General features: G+C 39.5%; 1 protein-coding gene across 1 annotated transcript in view; it reads left to right on the top strand.

Annotated features, from left to right (window-relative positions):
• The window catches only part of CLSTN2 (calsyntenin 2), a 347,890-nt gene that overhangs the window by 284,799 nt on the left and 37,057 nt on the right, over window positions 1-26,034 (top strand). Inside the window, exons 9-10 of the mRNA XM_082221771.1 lie at window positions 11,650-11,812; window positions 25,441-25,607. Coding sequence (XP_082077897.1) covers window positions 11,650-11,812; window positions 25,441-25,607 — 330 coding nt within the window. The remainder of the gene's footprint in view (window positions 1-11,649; window positions 11,813-25,440; window positions 25,608-26,034) is intronic.

Genomic DNA, 26,034 nt, shown 5'->3' with positions numbered 1-26,034 from the left:
AAATGAGAAACTGAAAATTGGGATATCTACCCAAACCAAAAGTAGAAACAGCAAGAGTGGCACATTTCCAGTAGTTAGTCTAGGAAGAGAACAGACTGCATCACAGGAGAATTGAACCTCTCAGCAGTTAGTGTTTGGGACAGTATTGCTATTGCCATCTCCTAAGTATAGGAGTACTGGACCAAAGCAAAGCAATCTGCCTATTCCTTTTACTAGTCACCACCAGCTGTCACTATATACAATATACAAACACAAACCCTTGTTACACAAGCTAAATTCAAGTGGTTGGTTTGATGTGTGGGAAGAACAGTGTGACTGTGTTCTTTATTGCAAGGAAAACCATGAAAATAAAAAAGAATGTGCCATCTTTCAATTCATATTCCTTTAATTGAAGTGGCTTGAGTTTATTGGATCTTTTTTATTTATTCTCCCGGACAAAAAAAGCCTACAGTCTTTATCACTGAAGTTAGATGGCTGTCACAGAAACCCAAAGCATGCTCAAATGTTTATAGGAGCTAAGTGGGGGAATAACTACTCCAGAACACTAATTTTAGCAGTGACCATTGCAGTATAAGTCATTGGGACTCACTTTCCCTTAAACACAAATGCTTGTTTTGTTTTTTAATTTATTGGACTCTGATAGAAGCTTTTACTTTCAGATAGCAGTTCAGATATCTAACTTGCAAAATTATAGCAAAAATCTGATACAAAATGTTGTGAAGGAAGTAAGATAAAATGACTTCTAAGATATTACAGATAAGTCTAGCTATTGTGTTTCAGGTATTGTTGCATATTCTGCACTTCCACAAATGGTGTAAAGTCCAGGAGCAATGCCATATAATTCATTTGTATTTGGATTAGAGAGCATTAGCATTTTACAGTGTTTGTAGTATCTGTTTTAATTACAAATATAAACACAAAATACAATTTTGTATGCTAGGCTACAAAATTTCTCATTATGCATCTTTTAATGAGTACATTTGTATCCTACTTCCCCCCCCCTTCCATCATGGGGCTCAAAGCAGTGTGCATGGGGTTTTCAATCAGTCTCCTATCCAGATACTAACTAGTTGTAGACTTGCTTAGCTACAGCAATGTGGCCGTGTCATCTGCCTTCAGAACATGCCTTGACACACAGAAACTGTGTGGACCCCTGCAGCTAATCTTGCAACTTCTGCCTATTTTTGAAATCAAACTACAGTACTGATTCTAGCTGTCTTTCTGTCCTTCCCTCAAACTCTCTCATGGGTGTCCCATTTTCAAGGCTGGAGAGAGATGTCAGATGTTATAGGACATCAAGCTGCTTGTGTAGCTCCCTTGATTGTTCAACAAGTTTGTCAGGCAAAACTCTTCTGGTCCTCAAAAAAAGATATAGGTACCCTACAGATCTTATTGAAAAAGAAGATAAACCGACAAGTTAACAAACAAACAAAAATATACATATTAGGTGATACATGGGTATACATAGTTATCTGTTTATATATTTACAATTTACTTAGAATAAACAATCCATGTACCAATATCCAATAAATTTTATTTCCCCCAGACAAAACTATTGCTGAAATGCCTTCTAGGCCATTTCCATTAAGGGAGGCAGGAGGATATTTACAGTACTACCCAAAGCCATTGTCCCAGTCTCAAATGCATGGTTGTTGTTTTTTACATAAATATAGACTTCTATTTACTATTTCGGGACGCGGGTGGCGCTGTGGGCTAAAGCCTCAGCGCCTAGGGCTTGCCGATCGAAAGGTCGGCAGTTCGAATCCCCGCGGCGGGGTGCGCTCCCGCTGCTCGGTCCCAGCGCCTGCCAACCTAGCAGTTCGAAAGCACCCCCGGGTGCAAGTAGATAAATAGGTACCGCTTACCAGCGGGAAGGTAAACGGCGTTCCGTGTGCTGCGCTGGCTCGCAAGATGCAGCTTTGTCACGCTGGCCACGTGACCCGGAAGTGTCTCCGGACAGCGCTGGCCCCCGGCCTCTAGATGTGAGATGGGCGCACAAACCCCAGAGTCTGTCAAGACTGGCCCGTTCGGGCAGGGGTACCTTTACCTTTACCTTTATTTACTATTTCAGAGTGGTTTGCCACTGCTATCAAACTGAATTTCCTTGTTATAACGCTTTCACTTTTCTCCAAGTCCTTGCACTTAACACATTCTCTAAGATGAATGGGTTTCTCTAGCATGTGTATGACAAGATCAAAGATAATTTACATGTCACCATGAGTGTATCCCAGAAAGCAACTGTCTAGTTCGATAAAGCCAGAAAGCTCTGGCAATGTTTTGCTACAAGAACAGGTAAATATTGGTTCTAAAACACCACCACACAGATTTCCCTACACGGGTTAATTACTTTCTTTGGAATCCTCCTCTAAACATTAGCTCAGCTTTCACAAAGATAACAAAAATCTTGCTATGACCCACGTGATGCCACCTTTCAAAAGCTACATTTCCCAATAAATAGTTTGCCCTTGTCAATTCATCCCAGTTTCTTTCTGCCCCAATCAGTGGGAGAATTCAATATGGCAGTAAGTTAAAGTTCCTTAGCTGTGCTAGCAGAATGGCTTGTGTAAGTTATTGTGGTTGTTTAAGGAACAGATTGTTTAGCCCCAATACTTCCTGTTGCACAGGCTGCTGCACAGCCAATAAGCTTCTGCTAGCACAACTGTTGCACTGGATTTCATATTGTGCAGCCATTATGAAACTATTAATTCATTGAATAAATGGTGCTTTGGGTTGTTTGCTGTGAAGCCTAGTGGGTGATATTTAAATGGACACTTTTTCAAGATGAAATGGAGACGTGGAAACCTAATGTAAAAATCAGCATATGAACTGTAGGCACTTGAGTGTTTAGGGCCCCTGTACTCATCCTCTGGATACATTTAATATTCACCAGCAGCATTTACACTTACATGCTGTTTTTGGAAAGAGCTTTCTAATAGAAAAGGTTGGCCAGGAAGAAAATAAAAGAATGAAGAAATTGTATTTTTGCCTTTTTTCTTAAATAAAGTCTAAAAGCTCATGTATTTTTTTCCCTAAAATATTCCTATATTCATGAGGAATGAGGCATTTAATCCACTCTAGGAGTGACAGAATGCCTTTGTGTTCTCACCTTCAGCTCACCTCCATGCAAAACTCATCAATCTCACACACAATGACTCATTTCACAAACAGAATAGTTACAGTTCTCATATGACTTCTGGGGCAGGTGAACAACATACATATTTTTAAGCTTAAAAATTCAATTTAAATTCTGGAGTCTAAGGAATTTCTGAAATGATAAGTCTGTATCACCTGTGCTGAGTTTCTTTTCAAAGGCCATTTCTATTCTTTGAATGTAAAACTGTCTGGAGAAGATACTGATGAAGCTGTCTTTTCAAATCTTGAGCATCATTTACCTCAGAAGTGGTAGTTTGTCTGGGGCACGGATATGTGTAGGATATTCTGTGTGTAGGATATTCTAATGGAATGAATATATATATATATATATATATATATATATATATATCACTCTCTCTCTTTGTCTGTTTGATCCATTCAACTGAATGTCATCTGCATAAAAGGAATAGTGCCAAATCTTGTTCACAAAGCTCTTTTGAAAAGGATTATTTGTAGTTTATAAAGCCTGATTCAATATGTTTCGCTCCTGCCCAATCATGATTATTTACATCTAATAATGGTCTTGCAACCGTGTCTTTGGCTGAAAAATTCCAATTAGTTTCAGACTTCCCCCATCCCTATGCTCCTGGCCACTTTTTGGACCCCACCCACAAAAAACAACAACCCAGTAGTGTTTTCCTTTGAAGCCAGTGCCACAGAATACCTTCTCTTCTAAGAATGTGTGGGGTATTTTCCTTCAGCCTCACTTTCTTAGTGGCTATCAGCTTCCTGCCTATGCCCTTCTTTCCTTCAACTTATTAGGTTCCTGCTTCTCCTGAAACTAGGGGTTCACCAATACACACACAACTGTCTTATGTCCAAGAAACAAGCAAAAACCTAGGCTAAAGATAAAATGGTGCCATATTTGCTTGGACGTCTCCACACCACAAATTTAAAAACACAGGACATCTCCCAAACAATCCTGGGAACTGTAGTTTAAGTTAAGTTTAAGAATCCTGGGAAGTGTAGTTCCCAGTTAAGTGTGCTGGGAATTGTAGCTATGTGAAGGATAAAATTTGGTTCCCAGGATTCTTGGCGGGTCATGTGCTTCAAATGTATGGTACAGATGTTACCTAACTTTAATAATCTGTTGAATCTTTGGTTATGTGAGGCAAATTCCCACCCCACACTTCCAATTAAGGAAGCAGGCTTGCAGGTCATATGGCAATAATCTCACACAGGCCTGAGACCCAGTACATTTCTTGTTAGAAATTTATGTATTCATGTTACATTTATATACCACCTTTATCTCCCGAGGATCTCAAGGTTCTCCTCCTCCCCGTTTCATTTCATCCTCACAACATCCCTGTGAGGTAGGTTAGGCTAAGAGATGGTGACTGGCCCAAGGTCACCCAGTGAGCTTGGTTGAAGTGGAATTTTGAACCCTGCTTTCCCAAGTCCCAGTCCAACACTCTGAAGATTATGCAACACTGGCTCTTCCACCACTTTCCCATCATAAGGTGAAACTAGAGAACCCAGTCTTTCTCAGCATGAAGTAGATATGTGCATGGGATCTTATTGAGATGGCTGCGTGGCTTTTCCATGCCCCTCCCTCTATTTTTACAACATTAAACAAAAGCAATCCATTGCATGTATTGTGGTGTAGTGGTTAAGAGTGGTAGTCTTTTAATCTGGTGAACCAGGTTCGCGTCTCCGCTCCTCCACATGCAGCTGCTGGGTGACCTTGGGCCAGTCACACTTCTTTGAAGTCTCTCAGCCCCACTCACCTCACAGAGTGTTTGTTGTGGGGGAGGAAGGGAAAGGAGAATGTTAGCCGCTTTGAGACTCCTTCGGGTAGTGATAAAGCGGGATATCAAATCTAAACTCTTCTTCTTCTTCCAAAACACAATGCACAGGGAGAAATGATATCTGACCCCACAGGCCTATTGGAGTTACTTTCCCAGAACCATTCTTAAGAGGTTTTTAAAGCAACCTGCATTTGGCTGCTGAGTGCACTGGATTGCCTTTAGTTAACTTTCAAAAAGAAAGAAAAGAGACAAAAGATAGAGTTTCTGGTCATGCCATCAAATAGTAAACATCCTCCCATCCCAAACTCTTTTGTCTCTCATCTGGGGAAATTCAGCAGGGTTGCATGTTCAAGTAAACACTAACAAAAGCTCACCCATGGTTCCACTCCACTTAATCCCTTGCTAATACCTCCTCACAGAAATGCTTTCTGTCCAACCCAATCTTCCTCCATTGCCGCCACCCAAAAGGCAAGTTCCCTGTTATCCCAGCAATCTCTGGTGCGAGAGCTCTTCTCAGTACCAGCACTGAACCTATGCTTTGCATCCACAAATTTGCTGCTGACTCCGTCTTTCACCCACCCACTTTCTTCTTGACAGTTCTCAGTCTTATTCCGGTCCCTGACACATGCAACTGTTGCTGCTGCTTCAAGTACATTACAATATAAGACGTTCTCTGGTGGCAGGCTCTGAAGCAGATTTACAGAGCATGTGACCTCTTGTGTAGTAGAGCAGAATGTTTGATCTGGGTGCTGTGGCTGAGAGGATAATGCTAAAGCCCTCCAGCTAAGGATCAAAGGGAAATTTTCCTAGCTGCTTGTGTTATTCGCTCTCTTGCAGTTAAATAAAAATGCAGAGCCTAAGCTAAACTGCATGTTTACCAACTTTTCACAACGGTGACATCTCAAAATTCTGCAGAGACAGGCTTAGCAATTGGAATTCTACGCCAATGCTGAAGATTTATGTTTGAGCAGTGTGGATGTGTTGTACTGCAAAGTCTAGAGGGGATTCAAAGCAAATGGGTTGCTTGGGATACACCCTGCTGCATAATAAATACTGTAAATGCACTGAGTTAAGACAATGAGTTTATGTCATTAGGTGTGATGCTTATTTTAGTAAGCAGGCGAGCCCGTTATCATGGCTTCTCATTAAGAACAAAGCCACTTTAGATTTCCCTCACCTTCCACGCTCTTTGCATGAGCATGCAGAAATGTGCCAAATGCATTAAAGGAGACGAAATAGGATATAACAGCTCTCCCCCCAGTGTCACAAGACACTGCTATTTTCTGAAATGGACTCATTCATGATCATGGCCCCAAGGGGTAAAGTCACATGGTGGTGCCTATAAAGCAGCTATTAGTATTCAGGCAAGTCAGAGGTCTGTGCTTGCTATTGATATTACTCTGTTGTAAATGGAGTGTTATACTCTCTTCCATTACCATCTTGATCGTAAATAGTGGCTCAAAGTACAAAAAGTATTACTGGTTGCAATGTCACTGAGCTGTTGGTAACAAATAGCTGGAAAGGACAGCAAGGAGAATATTAGAAGCCGGGCCTTTGCTGATGGGCAGGACCTACGCAGCCCTGCCCACAAATTCTTCGGATAGAAACATCTTGGGGGGGAGGGGCAGATGCTGCACTGACACCATTACTCATTACTGTCCTTGCAGTAAAGCTTTGGACATATACTACTAGAAGAGCAAGACATGTTTGGCTTTGTGATGACTGTAATAAGTGGAGCTTGATATATGACAGGTGGCCCTCCACATGTTGCAGAACTAAAATTCTCATTAGCCCTAGTAAACATGGGATGGAGGGCAATATGTGGAGGGCCAGAGTATCCCCACACCCGATGTATGCCTGGTTTAAGGATCTCCAGAGTTTTGAGGGTGTAGGTTTTGCAGTAAGGATATCCTCGATTGTCTTGCAGTAATTTAAATTGTCATGTATTTGCTTTCATGCGCAAGAAAGAGAAGACCAAGGATGTCTTCAAACACTTTTCGATCTCACAGCTGGCAAGTAAAAGAATATGTGATGTTTCTTTGCCACAGAGCACCTAAAATAATTACTTATTCAGCGTAGATTCCCTCTCATTTTCCATGGCTCTGCGTGCCATTGATAATAGTCTTTGCACTTCAGTTCATGTGGTATGGAAATTTGGTATAGGGTGGGGGTTTTCTTATCTAGTGGATCTTTAGCACAGAATTCTAGACTTGCTGATTTTGCAGCTTCCTTTTCATTTGAAGAGCAATTTTGCACTGATATTGTTCTATAATTTTCAATGCGTTTTGCCATGATTTAAATGCAGGAGTTCAAGGGAGACAAATCAGCCCCACTGTGCCAGTTATTTTATACAGTAGCCAGCAACTGGCATTGTATAGAAACTGTTTTATCAAAAAAAGTAAAAATACTGCAATTTATTTTCTCTGTATTTTTAACCTTAATTATACACTGCAGTACTTCAAAGAATTAAATACTGCAGGTGCATAGTGGGGAGAAAAAACATTAACAGTGGAAGAGAGAAGGAAAGGTAAAGGCAATTGTGAAAAGATATGTTGCCGGATAAGATCTGAAAAACAGATGGGAAGTCAACAAAGCAGAGAGAGAAGGGATGCTGTTATGCTCAGCAGGAGCTGAATAGGAGGTGTTTTTCATTTCAACAGTTAAAGAAGATAGTAGAAAGAGACTGGAGCTAGATAATCAAAGAGAGAATCTGATAAATAACGGAAAAAGCAAGGGCAGAACAGCATTAACTCATTAGATTGCCAGAATTCTTTTAGAAAAACTATAGTCTCAAAGGATATATTTTCAGATGGTATGCTCTACAGTCTAGTAGCTTCTTCACATTATTTCCATTGATTATTATGGGCTAATTTTAGCAAATGCCTGTAGTGCAGCCCCCAACTGGCACTGCAACTTATAGTGGTAAATTTTAGAAGGTAGAACAAGATACCCAAAGGATTTGTGTAAGAAGAAACGGGTATTTAAAATTAATGAATATCTTATGTAAACTCTCTTATTCTTCACAGCTTCTCTTTAATTCCAAACCCAAAACACAGTAACGCAGAACAAGAAGATAAGGAACAATCAGTGACATGCTAGAACTCCCTGTCATGTCCTCACTCCCTTGTTCTCTTAGAATGGCAATGCTTTTTTTTTTTGTAAGATATTTATTAAGATTTTCAAAATATTACAAAAGAAAAATAGAAAAAAGAAAAATACAAAATAAAAATAATTAAAAACAACTCAATCTTTCCATTACTTATTTTTCATTAGCTTGTTTCCCGGACCTCCTCACGCCTCCCTTTTTTGTATTCCAATTTAGTTTGTTGGTTCAACAAATCCTTCCCCTCTTTGTTTATCCTAATCTTTAATCTTAAAATATTATAACATTAAATCTTTACCTATTAGTAATCCATTTTTCATATTCCCTTATAGTATTGCAGCTAAAAACCCCTTAGTTTCTATCCAACATCGTTCTAACATTCATTAATTTTACAATATTTCTGTAAATAGTTTTTAAATTTCTTCCAATCTTCTTCCACCGACTCTTTTCCCTGGTCTGCCAGTCATTTCCGCCAGTTCCATATAGTCAGTCACCTTCATCTGCCATTCTTCCAGGGTGGGTAGATCTTGTGTCTTCCAATACTTTGCAATAAGTATTCTTGCTGCTGTTGTGGCGTACATAAAAAAAGTTCTATCCTTCTTTGGCACCACTTGGCTGACTATGCCCAGGAGAAAGGCCTCTGGTTTCTTCAAGAAGGTATATTTAAATACCTTTTTCAATTCATTATAGATCATCTCCCAGAAAGCCTTAGTCCTTGGGCACGTCCACCAAAGGTGAAAGAATGTACCTTCAGTTTCTTTACATTTCCAACATTTATTATCGGGCAAATGATAGATTTTTGCAAGCTTGACTGGGGTCATGTACCACCTGTATATCATTTTCATAATATTCTCTCTTAAGGCATTACATGACGTAAACTTCATACCTGTGGTCCATAACTGTTCCCAGTCAGCCATCATAATATTATGTCCAATATCTTGTGCCCATTTAATCATAGCAGATTTCACCATTTCATCCTGAGTATTCCATTTCAACAGCAGTACATCCTTGACAAAATCTTAGTTTTGGGTTCTAACAGTTCTGCTTCTAATTTTGATTTTTCCACCTGGAAACCAATTTTCTTGTCCGAATTATATGCCTCCATTATCTGATAATAATGAAGCCAATCTCGCACTTTGTTTTTTAGTTTCTCAAAACTCTGCAATTTCAGTCTATCTCCCTCTTGTTCTAAAATTTCCCAATATTTTGGCCATTTAGCCTCCATGTTGAGTTTTTTCAAAGCTTTCGCTTCCATAGGTGATAGCCACCTTGGAGTTTTACTCTCCAGAAAATCTTTGTACCTTATCCAGACATTAAACAATGCTTTCCTGACAATATGATTCTTAAATGCTTTATGTGCTTTAACCTTATCATACCACAGATATGCATGCCATCCAAATACATTGTTAAAACCTTCTAAATCCAAAATGTCTGTGTTTTCCAGAAGCAGCCATTCTTTCAACCAGCAGAAAGCTGCTGATTCATAGTAAAGTTTAAAGTCTGGCAGGGCAAATCCACCTCTTTCCTTTGCATCTGTTAGTATTTTAAATTTTATTCTAGGCTTCTTGCCCTGCCAGACAAATCTAGAAATATCTCTCTGCCACTTCTTGAAACAGTCTATTTTGTCCACAATTTGCAATGTTTGAAACAAAAACAGCATTCTAGGCAATACATTAATTTTTATCACAGCAATACGACCCAGCAGTGAAAGCTTCAAATTTGACCAAATTTCTAAATCTCTTTTCACTTCGGCCCAGCATTTTTCATAGTTGTCTTTAAATAAATTCCCATTTTTTGCTGTCATGTTAATCCCCAGGTATTTCACTTTCTTAACCACTGTTAAGCCTGTCTCGTTCTGAAACCTCTCTCTCTCAATCGGTGTTAATTTTTTCTCTAAAACCTTGGTTTTTAACTTATTCGGTTTAAATCCTGCAACCTGACCAAATTCTTGAATCAGTTCTAAAACCCTTTTAGTACTAGATTCTGGCTCCTGTAACATCAATACTAAGTCATCTGCAAATGCTCTCAATTTGTACTGTTTGGCTCCGACTTGTATACCTTTAACCAACTGGTCCCTTCTAATAGAATGGCAATGCTGCCCCACCTGAGAGGTGCTGGAAGTGAGTTCCAGCGAATTCTGACTGGAAAAAATCCCCGGGAACAATAATAATTGTACTGTTGGTCTTCTTCTGGGCTTTTAAGGATTTTATAAATGTATTCAAAATAATTTGGCTGTGATTTTTAGCAGTTCCATTATAATATTCTCCCCCTTTTAAAGCTCCTCCTCCTACTTGTTCTTCCTTGTTCTTCGTTTTAAATAAAAATCTAGGAACAGGGTAGGATAGATAAATAAATAAAGGAGAGCTATGCATGAATAGGAAAAACAACAAAGCATTCCGACTACAAATTTACAAGGGTCAAAAATGACATCAGTGGATCTGTTGTGTTAAGTTTTCTATGCATTATGTATAAGGTCTGTGCCATGCATTTAAGGCAGTATGATACCACTATAAACAATCTTGACTTTCCCCAAAAAAATTATGGGAACTGTAGTTTGTTAAAGGTGATATAAATTGTTAGAAGGTTGATTATTAAACAACTCTGGGAACTGGGAAGGGAATAGGGGCCTGGAACAACTCTCACCATCTGTACAAAACTGCAGCTCCAATAATTCTTTGGGAGAAGTCATGACTGTTTATTAAGTGGTATGATGCTGTATTAAACATATAGTGTAGGTGAGGCCTAAGTGTGTGTGCAAATAATTTTATTTGTATGCCACCTTTCCACAGTTCAAACCTTGCTCAAGATGGCTTACAGCATGTAAAAATACATAACTACAACATAACAAACATAGTCATAAACAATAAATAAAGCATTAAAAAATACAAACTAAACATTTTCAAGATAAATTACACCAAAGCCTCGCACAAAGATACAAAAAACCAACAGCAGCAGCACCCCAACCCAGCCTCAGCTTTTGCAGCTGGAGTCAGTCAGGGCTCCACCCTCCCTGGTCAGGTGGAAAAGGCCTTCAAGGCAGAGCAGCAGGTCTTCCAGGACTCACAGCCAAGATAGTCTCTGGCTTTTTCAGCCTCAGCTTCTGCAGCTGGAGTCAATAATAAGAAAGGCAGTATGTCTGGGCTATCTGTTCTAGTGTTTGAATGAAGAGGTGGGTATGGGCAGAGCCTGTATCCTTTCCTATGCATGCCTGTTCTGCACAGTGGATGAATGCCTAAAAGTTTTTGCAGCTGTTCTCCTAGCTGTTTATTAGGCCCAATTGCTGCATTCTATTTCTAAAAGATAATGAAATTGGCATTTGAATATTGAGAGGGTATAATTACTATAAGAGTAAAGTTTTAAGCATGTGGGGGTGGTATTGATTTTTGAAATGCTTTTGCATTTTATTTTATTTTATTTTTAATGACAGAATATTTTTTCATTTGCTTGGACAAGTTTGATGTGGGAAATAATTTTGAAGTAAAGCACAGTTCTGTATTAAAATGCATGTTTATGAACTGCCGCAAGATCACTGATACTTTTCTTCAAAGTTCAAAAATGTTATCACCCTTTTGATGACGTTACAAGACTCTGTGCATTAAAAACAGGTACTAAGTATATTTTCTCCCCTTTCCTTCTCTTGTTTAGATTTGCGATAAAGAATGGCACTACTATGTCGTAAATGTTGAATTCCCAGTAGTTACTTTGTATATGGATGGTACAACGTACGAACCTTACCTTGTAACAAATGACTGGCCTATTCATCCATCACACATAGCAATGCAACTTACTGTTGGCGCTTGTTGGCAAGGTAAGTAGAAGACTGAAATGTGTAAATTAAGATTTGAGGACATCTACTGTACAGTAAAACCTCAGTAATATTAACCAAAAGCAAGGTCCTATCATGTGTGTATGTGTGTGGCCTTTGCTTCAGAACAACAACACTGAGCATAGTCTTTATGTGGTCTCAGAAATGCCAAAGATTTCATATATTTTTTTAAAAAAGAAACAGTTTCTGGAGATAAGGATATAGAGTTAGGACACACCTATACAGCTGCAAATAAAATGTTTTAAATGTGTTGTAAAGTGCAATATACAAATATGGCAGTAGATGGTGAAGGTGAGTGATGCCAAATTCAATGTATTTTTCAAAACTTTAAAGCATCTTCACAGCATGGTTTTTTTTTAAAAAAAAATGTATGTAGATTCCACCCTAGAGATCTAAAGAGAGGGCTGCACAGGAATACAGTCATACCTCACGTTACGTCCACTTTATGTTACGTTTTTTCAGGTTATGCCCCACGCGACCCGGAAGTACCGGAAAGGGTTACTTCCAGGTTTCGTTGCTCACACATGAGCAGAAACGCAAAATGACATTACACGCATGTGCAGAAGCGGTGAATCACAACCCGCAAGTGCTGTGGGTTGTGCGCTTTTCATGTTGCAAACGGGCCTCCGGAACAGATCCCGTTCGCAACCAGAGGTACCACTGTAGTAAAGTGTCATAGGGTTGCTCCAAATCCAGCTCCTTACTGCCTGACCAATAAAGCTCCTGGCCAAAATTTTGGGGTTTTGTTTGTTCTTTTGGTTGATTTCAATGTTTTATTCTGAATGGCTTCATTTATGTATGTCACTTAGATATGCAAACGATTAAGCAGCATATAAGTGTATTGAGTAAGCTAACTTTTTATAAAGGAACCCTATTCTCTGATAGTGTCATCTAGTTTTCTGCCCTTTTGGGTGCCACTAAAGCAGCTGGTCTGAAGGAGCAACTAGAGGTTTATGGTACCCAGAGCCCAGCTGACTCAGTGGTATGTCAGGCGACCTGGGGAACCAGTAAAGTGGCATATTGATTATAAACCTTCAAAACACCCACCTGCTCTTTGGTCGGAACAACTGGTCATTCTGATGAGGGCCATCTGCTCCCTACCTTGCCTGACTCCCTAGGTTCCTTATAAGACTTACTAGGCTCTCACCTGTAGTCTTCTTTCACAGTTTTGGTTACAACTATCCCTTTGAGCACCACCACCTGGAATCATTGCATTTTCCTTCCCACTAACCTGATGCCAATGCAAACGTATGAACTGGCTGTCCATCGAAGCTGGCAAGAAAACAGACTTCTCTTTTTCTTTTCTCTGCCATTATTTCCATAATTTGCTGCTTAATCGAGATGCAAGTACTTTAACTTCCCTCCTTGCGAAAAGACTGAGCAATGTGCTGTGTTCATGCAGTAATCTGGCCCATAATAGATTTATAGTAGGGGGGATTTTGCAAACAGTGTGACAAAAATATTGGACATAACTTGAGCAAGAAGAGAGACGTACTGTTTGTTGTTTTGATGTCGGAAAAGCTTTTGACTGCCTGGAAGCAGGTTGCCTCGAGGTTGTCTTTTTAACTTACTGCAAAAGAAGAATTTGGGAATGGACTGCCTTTGGGAAGTCAGAGTTCGATGCTCTTAGTGAAGGTTAATAACTTCCAGTGTGGAAAATTTCAGATCAATTGTTGGAGCAGGTAGGAATGCCCACTTTCCCTTTGTGCTGTCAATTGAGCTTTTAGCTGTGAGTGTGACAGTCCAAGGCAACGCAAAGGCCAAGGGAATCCAAATTGAGGGTAACTGTCATAAAATTAGCTTATTTGCTGATGGCATAGTTCTATATTTGAACAAACTGTAAACACCAGCAGCAGCACTATAGGAACATGTTATGTGCCTGTTGTAGAAACTCCTTATGTTCTGCTAACTTCACAAAATCTTAAATGTTTCTGGTCAGTATCCCTGCTCAGTGTCCGACTCTGGGGTTGCGGCACTCATCTCGCTTTATTGGCTGAGGGAGCCGGCATACAGCTTCCGGGTCATGTGGCCAGTATGACTAAGCAGCTTCTGGCAAACCAGAGCAGTGCATGGAAATGCTGTTTACCTTCCCGCTGGAGCGGCTCCTATTTATCTACTTGCACTTTGACATGATTTCGAACTGCTAGGTTGGCAGGAGCAGGGCCTGAGCAACGGGAGCTCACCCCATCACAGGGATTTGAACCACCGACCCTCTGATCGGCAAGCCCTAGACTCTGTGGTTTAGACCACAGTGCCACCCGTGTCCCATTTAAGGTCTCATTTAAAGGTCTTATTTAAAGAAAACCCAGTTTAAAGATGAAGAACGGTAAGCAGGGAGAGTGGGAGACTTGAGGTTGCATATCAGCAGTTAGCAGCAGCTAGCCAGCTGACAAAGCTAGCACACAAGTCACTGATGTCTTTCCCACTATGGTCAGAGATAGTAATGGCTGGTGATGCAGCATGGGTGGGGCTGCCTTGCCCTTCCACCTTCCCAAACCATGCTAGGGGAGAGGACCAATGCAGCAGGGAGCATGGTGCAGGCACTGTGATGAAGCCAGTTCTTTGCTTCTGAATCCTAATGTGCCAATCCCACCCCCTTCACAGTAACGGGCAACAATGCACGGAAACCAGGAAACCAATGAAGCCCCATTGTGCCCACCACACAAGCTGCTGCTGGTCAGATGTGGTTTGCTGTTTTTGTATGACAATGATTGTTTCTAAATTTGCATAAAATATATATTAATATAAATTTATTCATATAAATTGCCGTGTACAATATTTATGCAAATTTATTTCCTCTTTTGGCGACGCCGATCCTCTTTTCTTTGGCAATGCATAATATCCCCCCTACTAAAGTGGTAGTAAATTTAATCTTTTGCAGCCTTGTGGGATGGACTGGAGCCTGGCTCCTTTTGGTTCTTAGAAACTGCTTTATCAAGAGGTTGGTTTAAAAAGCTGGGAAATTAATTCTGAGGTGAGTTCTTTGAAGATGGAGGAGAGTCTGAGCAGACTGCAGAGAGGGAGAAAAAACTATCAAGAGAAGGTAGAGGAGGAAAAGGAATCTGCAGCCTTCAGTGGAGGCCAATCCATTAGCTCCCTTAGGCCGGCCCCACCTGCTTGTCTTCCATTCCAGGAGATGACTGTGTGTTGCAGCTTCCTCCTTCTCCATCTCAGTGTTGTTCTTGTAGCACTTAGCAGGAAGGAGGATGCAAACAAAGCTAGAATTAGAATACAGTCATACCTCAGTTTGAAGTAGCTTCAGAATGAATATTTTCGGGTTGTGCTCCGCGGCGACCTGGAAGTAACGGAGCACATTACTTCCGGGTTTCGCCGCTGGCGCATGCGCAGACGCTCAAAATGACCACGCGTATGCGCAGAAGCGCCAAATCGCAACCCACGCGGACGTGCATTGCGTTCGCTTCTGGATGCAAACGGGGCACCGGAACGGATCCCATTCGCATCCAGAGGTACTACTATACCACAAATCTCAGAATTCCCTCCACAACAAGAAGTTGCTAGGAAGGAAAGCTGAATTGCACAAGATTAGCTACAAATGGATCAAGGATGCTTGGAAATACCCAGTGCTTTTTTTCTTTAAAAAAATGTTTAGAGGTACTCTCATTTTCCTACTCATATTGAAATACTGCCCTCAATGAGGCCAAACTTAGATTCACAAAATGCTTAGGGGTATGCATATCCCTGCGTCCCCCCAGAACAAAAAGCACTGGAAATACCTATGGGTTGCATATTCCAATAACCAACTATCCAGGATTCGAAATCATAGAACTGTAGAGTTGGAAGGGACCCTGAGGGATCATTTAGTCTAACCCTCTGGAATGCAGGAACATGCAGCTGTCCCATACAGGGCTCAAATCTGCAATTTTGGTGTTATCAGCACCCGCTCTAACCAACTGAGTAATAAGTTTAAAGGACAGCCAGGATTTTAAGAAAAAAAAAACTTGCAGGTGCAAGGTACACGGAATGCATCATTGATGGCATTGGAGGACCTGTGAGGATGGTGATATTTCTGCAGCTGTTATATTATTTTCAGACCATCCCCATCTGCATTCCACCAAAAAACTACAGCACTGGCAGAAAGTACTAGATGATTTTGTACAGAAGGGGTTTTATAGAGTCCCTTCTGTGGCTATAAAATGCTTACCTAGCAAGGTGAGACCCAGGGTAATGGATTTACACTCATATCATAACACAGCCCATTTAAGGCCTGTTATGCATTACGTAAACTCTGCCAAGCAAAATAAATGGTTAGAATAAAAGATAGAGCATTCCCATTCAGAACTGCAATTCCTAGGCAGGGATGAGGGCAAACTTAATTCAGTTTCCATTTAAAGGAAAGTCTATCTAGCTAATTCACGCTTCTTGAAATAATACATAAACCGAAACACAACCATCATTGAAGATTCACACTGCTCCAAATTTTGCAATGTAGTTCTCCAGCCAAGTAATGTATACAAAAATACATTTATTAGGGTAAAGTATGGATAAAAAAGCATAGCTTAGTGAAAGCAATGCATTATATTAGACAAAATTCCTTTGCAAAAATTTGCATTTTAGGAGAAATTTGTACTAAAATGCTAGTGAATTTTCATTAAAAAAAACTTTTTTAAAAAAATAACAGCTCACTAGCTGATGTGGAAAGATGGAGAAATGAACTTAAGATTCAAAAAAGGAAAAATTGAGAGCAACGAAACTTGATAGATTCACCTAACTCTAATCCTAGGCATATCACTTCATGTCTTTATAAGAAGTTAGGATTTTACAGGTGGAGTAGTAATTCATGATTATATGGCTCTCTCTGTTACAACTGTGGCTGAAATTATGTTCATCTCAGCATTGCTTATATATAGTTGTTCTATGGTCTATTGATCTGTGATTTTAATAAACTTTAATGGTTCATCTCCCAGAGAACTTTGATTATGAAGGATCTTGGATCACAAAAAGGGGATTAAGATTTGGCTCTCTGTTCCTCTGTACTGAATCTGCAGTTTCCAATTTAAAAGGAATTAGAGAAATGTTTTTTAATGTAATATCTCATTGGCACCAAATCCCACACCTACTGTTTCTCATGAGCAATCAGCATTCTAATTATTGCTTAAGTGCCACAAGGCAGGATCTCTCTCTCTCTCTCTCTCTCTCTCTCTCTCTCTCTCTCTCCCCCCCTTCACTACTGGTGATGAGATTCTGGAATGGAATTATAAGACATATCCCAAATGTTACAGGATCTCTCTCACCACTTGAGACTAGGGCACTTTTGCTGGGAATTCTGGATGGAGAGGGAATCTCCACAATTAGGTATGTTCATATCTTTCTCTTCTTGGTAGCAAGTAGAATTCAAAATGTGCTTAAATGGAAAGGTAAGACTCCAACTCAACATTTTGGTTGTTTTTACACAGAATGGGAAGACAAGATATCTACTCAGCAAAAAGTAATATCCATTTATAAATCCAAAGAGTGGAATTCAGTGTCACACTATTACAAACATTCCATTTACACAAGCATTTCAGTTTCCCAAGTGGAACAATCCCCATCACCTTCCCCTCTGCTCTGTCCTGGGGGTGCTCCTGACCCCCCTGAACCAATTTTGGTGTGTATAGAGGGGTGCACGGGGGGAGTTGGGGCTGAAAAGGCCCATTCCATAAACAGAAGACCTAACCGAGTTTGTCTGGTAAATTCTGTTGTAAGACATTTATTTATTTACTTATTTTCAAATATGAATTCTTTTACTTATCAGAAAAGTGCAAATACAAATGCCCATACAAGTTTTTGTCAGTCCTCGGCAAAAGCTGGTAGGAAGAAGTCTGCGTGCCATTCTAACTAACTCAACCCCAGGCCCCAACACAGATGGGGTAGGATTGTGTTGCTTTACTTGTATCAGTTTTCTTCATTATGGGACACTGTATCACACTATATCTTTGTTATATAAATGAAATCCACTAAATGCAAGGGGAAAGACTGTATTATCTGTGTTCAGCTGCAGAAAAAAAACAACTTTCCTTTTTTTGCAACTATTGCTCATGGCTAACAGATATACAGTCTTGTTTCATTGATTTGACCATAAACAAGACAAAACAAAACAAAACAAAACAAAACAAAACAAAACACTGTTGGCATAATTCTATTCCCTAGTAAACAGAAAGTCAACAAGTTTTGGGATAGATCTTCGAATGAGTCCTCACCACTGATGCCTTGAGATCCTACATGACTAAGACCGCAAATGGCATCTCTTTGAACCACAAAGAAGAGCAAAGTTTCATGACAGGAAATTTTGGTTGTACAAAAAGTATTATTGGTAAAATGTAAGGAAAGTCTAATAAAGTCAGCAGTCACATTCACACGATGCTTATGTAGTAAATCTGGATCAAAGCAGCATATAGATGTCATATTATTGCATTTCCAAACCTGACCTCCAAACTAAATGCCAACATTTCAAAGGACATTAATCTGTGATCACTATAGTACTGTTTTAGAGTTATTATTTTCCATTTTGTTGTATTTCCAGAACAGTGTTCAAGTTCAAAGCTTAATCTTTTGCTTTAAAAGCAGGTCATCCTTTTTCACCCATACTTATTTGCTCTTTCTCTCTTGTATGACCTTTTGTCATACAAAAGGCATTCACTGATTTTCATGGTTCCTATAAATAAATAAATAAAGCAGGCTAGACCCCTTGTAATTAGGATAACCAGCAGGAGAAGGACAGACAGTCCAACAGGTTAAAAACCTTCCAGATTTTCTAGGATTTATTAGGTTGCAGTTTCGTGAGAATCAGGATCAAAATCCATTCATGCCAAAAATAGTAATACTAGCAGTAGGAAAAAATGTAGGAAAGAAAGAAGAAAAAATCGGGATGAATTCTATTTAAAAATAAAAACAAAGGTTAAAGGAAATGTTTAATGTATTACTGTTAACTGTGAAGAAAAGTCTTTTTCCAAGATAAAGACATTTCATTTCTTGTCTGGAAAACAGGATTTGTTTCATGCTGGCTGCCTTCTTAACATGCCTTAGATCACAGGAGAAGCAGGGTACTCTTGCGACCGATACATTTTAATTCTGTTTACCATAGGTGAGCTCACTAAAATAAAGCTACTTATAAGTCTGTCTCTTTCATGAAAATATCATAAGCAAGACTGAGGGAACATATTTGTTCATAAGGTATTGCTTCTTAACAGTCTTTCGGTATAACTTTTTAATTTGATAACATTCTTTATATTATAAGATATACTGAAATGCTGGCAAGCTGTTATAAGAACCAATCTTTATGGAACAATGTGTCGTGCTTCCCAATTGAAATACAGGACTGCCAGTACTCCATTTGGAACCAACTGTGTACACAAAATGCAGTCTTCCTAAAGTTGTTGCGTGTCGAGGTCCCCAAGCCACCCCTCAAAATAACTCACAATTCACACATAATTTTTGTTTAAGGTTTTTGGCATAATTTTGGCCACAACTTTATTAAAATACATAATCTGTGAGTGGTTGCTTAGGCATTGGTTAAGACTATCTGTCCCCCCGCCTGGGACAGAACTGACTTCCGAACTCCCTCGGAAGCCAGTGAAGGGAAAGCAATATATGGGGAGCAATGGAGCTGAGTCACAGGTCCTCACCGCTCACCCACATGCTCCCCAGGGCTTGCCAGCCCTGGTCCCATTTCAGGGATTGGACGAAATCGTAGCAAGCCCCTGGATTCCTTTAACGGAATTCCCTTCCACACCATCATTGGAGGGGCAGGCCCAGCCTATCCTTACCCCTCCTCCAATGCCTAGCCACAACCTTACAAGTTGTGACGAATTGCTATGTAGTAGGCAAAAACCAAATGGCACCAGCCAATCAGCCAAATGGACAAAATTCCTACCAGGCCTCTGCCTACCAGGCGTAGCAAGGTCAACCAGAACTCATGGCGGGTGAGTGGGTGATCCTATGCACTCAGTGAAAGAGAAAGCAAAAGCTGAGTGCCCCAATATTTAAAGCCTTTGGTCCCGCCCACCACATTGCAACATGCAATTTGCCCCAGCAACCCGGCTATCCAATCGTTGCCCCAGGCCAGCTTGCATTTACCCTGCCTGGCAACAGAGGGTTGGCTTAGCAGACCCCACCGCAACACGTGCTCTCATTTCAGGGAGAACACACTTTCTTTCCCCACCCCCACACCCGTTGTTAAAAATGTAAGATAAGCCACACAGAGTGACCCACACTTATATCAAACTCTAGATTTCATGCACTAATTAAATCCATACTTTGTGAGGCTACCTTAGAAGACAGGAAGTCTCAATCAGTGCCAAATGTGACTGCCTGGATGCTCGCACTGTCCAGAAGGCTAGAACACGTGCCATCAATTTTGCACCAGATGAATTGATTATTAGAGTGATCATGTTAACCTTTAAAGCCCTTAACCATTTGGGTCATTATCTGCATGGTTTTTTTAAATGTTATGTAAGTTATTGATACATTTGTTGTTTTAAATTGAGTTTTATTTTACTTCACCCTAAGATTGTTGTAATGATGGATGGCTGAGCTATAAATATTTTAGTTATAAGCAGCTGCTTATAATATACTTTTCTATGTTGGTCCCAGGCAAAAGCCAAACATGGTGAGTGCCACTCTGTTTGCTATGGCTATTCCAAGAAATGGCAGAATAACCCGGCAAGTGTTTGATACCGAACTATACATGGGGCAGGAGGGCACTATATAAGGGTGGGGGGGGGTTTGCTGATGCACAGTAACAGAAAATATTGTAGTAAGAGAGTTGTGTTGCATCCTTTGCACTGTGGCTTTCAAAAATACATTGCCCACAAGAATTTATTTTTAATTAGTAGAAGCTTCTTCAGGATCCGCTAACGTATAGCTGCTTTCATCAAGCTGGTTTTTAGAACACAGTACTACTGTCAGTGCCTGACCTCCCTACTCATGAGGTTGTAACCTCCATACAGATTTTATTTGAGTCTTATTTACAATGTGCTCCTGAAATAGAGCAGCTTATAGACCTTCTGTGGTAGCAATGTATGGTAATGCTTGTCTTGACCAGGTGATAAAAAATAAGGAATTACTGTATATGCCTTGTTTTCAGTTTATGAAAGGCAGACTTCTTGAATACACAAATTGACAGTGATAAAACTTTGTTGGATCATGTGTAACATCTCAAAGGGTCTCATAGAGTACCTGGTGTCTCAGTATTGGTAGTGGTAACCAATAGAATATAGTATGTTCCTCTTCTTTAATGTTTGCAGTTTTTTTCTGAGCTTTCAGACAGTAAAATCAGATTAAGTTTGATTATCACATTGTTATATTTAATAATAGCACTCTTTGACATCAGTCTTTTAGTTGTATAAGAGGCCATTGTGTTCTGATAACAGTTCATCTGCCAATGTGGCAAAGAACCTCTCTTACTAAATGATGACTTCAATAATGCCAAGGTTTAGATGTTCCCTTTGGCTCTTTAGTTACCAACAATCATTTTGTGGCAAAGACAGGCAGAGAAGTAAGCAGTTTATGTGAACTCTTTTCCCACAGACTTCATCAGAGTATCTTTGAAAAAAGATAAAGTCTCAATTTCATAGTGTTCCCCTCAGGAACCAATCCTTTCTATATGTATAACTCTTTACCTCCTGTCACTATAGCCGTGACATGAGTTAATTACTGTCAAAAGGTTGCACTTCCATTTTCCATAGCTGAAAAGTCATTACTTCCAATACTGCAAAGCCATTTTGGTATCTTAAGAGTTGTGGTGAGGGATGAAGTAATTAACTTGTGTCATTTCCACAATGGAGTCAACACTGAGTAGCTCTTTCAGACAATGCCTCCTAACAAATTAAGTCACATTACCATATAAACAATGGAAGTAATTTTGCTGTTTTCTTTCCCTTCCTCTTTGTGTCCTGACAAACCATAATCCCATGTTTAAAACAACAACAAAACATATTAGTGAATCATCCTCCTTTGCTTTTTCTGCCTAAAAGGCATGGTTGGTCATATAATCAAATTAATTAAAACACAACTTTGTTTAGCATAATAGGACCAATAGTGTTTTGTAGTAAGTGTTGATGCTTCTAAGGACTGCTAACTATATTTCTGTTGCTCATTTCTGTCCTGAAATTCTCACATGACTACATGATACACAACAATTTTAATCCATACATATTTCAGACCATAACTCTATCTACTATAATCATAGTGTGTGCTTCTTTGTTTTTCCACTTCATATACACTGCAAAAATGTACATGATGAGATAAACACTGTACACAATGTGGAAAAAATGTGTATATGGGCTTCAGATATTACCATCTTAGTGGGTATGCTGCAGAAGACTAATATTTACCCATTAAAATTATAATAGGGGAAACACCCCAGAAGTTAGTGTACTAGCAGAGCTTACTAGACTAGCACACCTTTTTGCTCATACACAAAGAACACATGGGATTTGGGTATATTCTTGCAGGAGACAGTAACTGACACTGCAAGTCAGTGTCATCACCCATCTATCCAAGAAGGCCAGGACATCCTATTTGAATTTATAATTCCAAGCCCTAATCACATACTTAATAGTTGTTTAGTTTGTGTTATGTTGTCCTGAAGGTCATTATTTATTTATTTGACAACTGGCAACTTCATATTCAAAATTGCTCAGGATTTATAGGAATCCCCCCCAAAAAACAGTGCAATTTCAAAGGTTCAGTCTACCATCTTGATTAAAAATGGTGTCCAACTGGATCTGAACACAAGATGGCAACCTGCTCTTCAATCTCAGGAATGATTATGCAAAATGTGGTTATGTTATCTTAAGAAGCGTCCAAATACATAGAAAACAGATATACAAACAAACAGCTTCCCAAAATATAGATGTAGTAGATTTCAGTTGTATCACACATTGCCGCATAAATGTACCCCAAGTGGCTTCCAACACAACATCAAAACATACAAACCAATACATCATTGCATAATAGTCTAGATGCCACTTCATTTCAAAACATAATATGCCAATTCATATAATTCATCTCTATCTCTCTCTCTCTCTCTCCCCCCCCCCCAACTGGCCTCCTCATCACACTGAGGTAAGGGATGGACACAGCAGGAGGGCCTCCATTTGAAATCTTCATGTGTGAACAGGATGGTACAGGTGCAGGCCATTCAACAAATTATTTTTCATGAAGTTGCAAATAGAACCTGAGAATATGCATCTCCTGTGAGATGGGCATTTTGTGTCAGAATGCAAGATATACTGTCCTTTCTTTGCTTATTTCAATACAGATTAGTCTTTCTTGTTCAATTAGGTTCTCCTAATTAAGGTATGGGTGTGCAGTTTATGCTCTGTTGTTCGCCAAGTAGAATTCATGTGCAGTACTAATTCCTTGGCATAGGGTGTGATTTTATTTTTTAAGATACCCTTTGGAAATCGAAACTGGTGACATTTTTTGATACCTGAAACAGATTAAAATTCCGTTAGGAAAAATAACTAAAGTTTTATTTAACAATGTTTTTCTCTCCTTTCCAAAGCTGATATGGTACCATGAACCTAAGTGTTTATGGGTTTTCCATCATTGGTAATAAAAGGACAGAGTCATAAAGTAGGAATGAAGCCTTTTGGCAGAAATAGACTGTCCTTTCAATTGTTCAAATTGTTATATTTTTTTTCTAGGAAGTTAAAATAAATAAGCCCATCTGTGTGTCATTTCAATGTTGACAACACTGTCACTCCCTTTTTATTGTTGTTGTAGCTGTCCTTGCAAGTAACTAAATGGTTGTGAAGTTTGGCTACATTTGGTTGGGCTCAGGTGGTGCATCAACACTATGGTTCATCATTAATTTTTATGATGCAGGTGGGTTTGTCTTCTCTGCCGGATCTATAAATAAGTTTCAATTGGACTGTCTCTTTTATTTATACTTGTTGTCTGGCTGAAGCTGCTCAGGTGGACCTAGAAGGTGCTGCCAATGGCAGACGTGACCAGTGTCTGTACTATAACCCCTTGAGAAGGATAACTGTTCAGCTGGATGCTTATTTTTAAACCATAACGCTTCTGATGCATTTGTCAGTGCTGTGTACTTCTCTCTATTTGTGTCCCAAGGAGGGTGTTGGTTAGCTTTTGCAAGTGACACTTTAGGGGCTTGCATTTCTCTAGCAATTTAAAAATACAGTTAATGCATCTTGTGAAATGGGAAATATTAAAATATCTGTTGGCCATGTCTCTTTTGCTATTAGTATACACAAGTCTCTTTCTCTGTGTGTGGTTTGTTGTCAGTTATAGCCATTCTGACTCTCCCTCCTGGAAATGTGGCTTCTTCCTTAAAAGCAATAGTAGTTCATTGTTAATATGGAAATATACATCAAATGGGTTAGTATCATAATGTGGTGCAGATGTAGAAAATATAAAACCAAGTAAAAATGTTCTGTGAAATGTTTGGTGGTAGTAATTGCAGGCTTGATGCATATTATAAGGTACCGAGTTTCAGGAATCAGTAAGAGAATCAACCTCAGTATGCAATTATGATATTGATGAAATCAAACCAAAGCAGCCTATACCCCAATAAATCAATGTGCATGAAATCAATGTGCAAAATCCAATTGCTACTGATTCACCCATACCTCACCCACTGGCATGACTGAAATCAGATGTTAATCTTGAATGGGTTTATTTCCTTAATTTACTCCATAATGAGTCTGTTTTTCTTTCCTCTATCAGCCACTCATTTCTATTTAGTTTTATATATCACAGGCAGTCATTACTAAGCAGCATAATGTCAGTTTATATAGAAGGTAAGCAAATTTGGTAGGAAGGCCATTTTGTTAATTTAACAGTAACTAATTGCATATTGCTTTATAAGAGATTTACTATTCCCAGGACCAGCAAGCAGCATAGATGGCCTTTTCATTTGGTTGGTGCTTTGTTTTTAAACAGCATGTTATTTTCAGGTTTCCTTCTTCATCTACAGAATCACAAATATCTTATAAAATATAATAGAGTTTGATGCTTAGCTTTATGCTGCTTCTAAATTAAAATTGTAGAAGCAGCTTTTACATCACTTGCTGCAGGGCTGATGTTTTGCAGGCCATGTCTCCAACTAGAATGCATTTTCACATCAGACTCCCGTATGAAAGCAGGAGTTTTTAATAATATAAATGGTGATATTTAGACATTCTAATCCCTCACATGAGGGAAATGAGTGTGCTAGCTCTACCTCCCTCTGTCATCATACCTGACACCTTCCACAAGTTGGAGGAATAACTTCAGATGTGGGGAGTCTTTTCTTCCAGGGAAATTGCACGGGGAGTAGAGCACTGCACACATTTACCTTCAGCTTGTGACAGATGATAGGGTCAGGGATGGAGGGGGCAGAGCTAGTGCACATGCCCCCACTTTCCCTCATGCAATCTAATTGCATGGGAATTAGAATGTGCAGATAGGTCTGGAGCGTTATAACCATAAATAGTAACAATGTACGAGTCATTTTCTATTTGGAATTCTGTTTGGGATTACAACAGCAGCTGGATTGTTAGTTGTCTCAGACATTTAAAGACTGTGTTGGAAATATTGATAGCCATAAATAAAAATGTATCTATGAATTATTATCAGCTACGATTTGTGCTTCTTTTTTTTAATAGGAGGTGAAGTCTCTAAACCCAGATTTGCTCAGTTTTTCCATGGCAGCCTTGCCAGCCTAACCATCCGACCAGGCAAAATTGAGAGTCAGAAAGTGATTTCCTGTTTGCAAGCCTGCAAGGAAGGTTTGGATATTAACTCACTGGAGAGTCTTGGCCAAGGACTAAAGGTGAGGGATGAACTGACATCATTTTTGATAACATTTAAAGCTGATTTATGAAGTGAAGAGCACAAGGTAGAGTACAAATGTATTCCCAGAAGCCATCTAATATGCCATGAAGTCATGCAAGGAAGCGGCTGAGCAGAAGAGGAGCTATGTGGCGCTGAATGCTTACATTTTTGCCTTTATAACCCTATAGGTACCAAGTGCGCCATGGGTGTTTCATAACCCTTTGGCTTTTCAACATTCAATTCTGCTCATGGTATGTTTGAGACATTATATAGAAACATGCACGTTCCCCAGGAGATACAGCACACATGTCATCAGGCATGTGCTACAGTTACTCATCACCATTCAGGCAGTAACTCCTCACATGGTGTTACTCACAGTTTCTCTCCTGTAGCAGCTTCTTGTTGTTGTTGTTTAGTCGTTTAGT

The sequence above is a fragment of the Podarcis vaucheri genome (assembly GCF_965113315.1).
Source record: "Podarcis vaucheri genome assembly, chromosome: 5".
Lineage (NCBI taxonomy): Eukaryota > Metazoa > Chordata > Lepidosauria > Squamata > Lacertidae > Podarcis > Podarcis vaucheri.
Note: the sequence above shows the minus strand (reverse complement) of the source record. Positions and strands in the feature narration are given on the sequence as shown.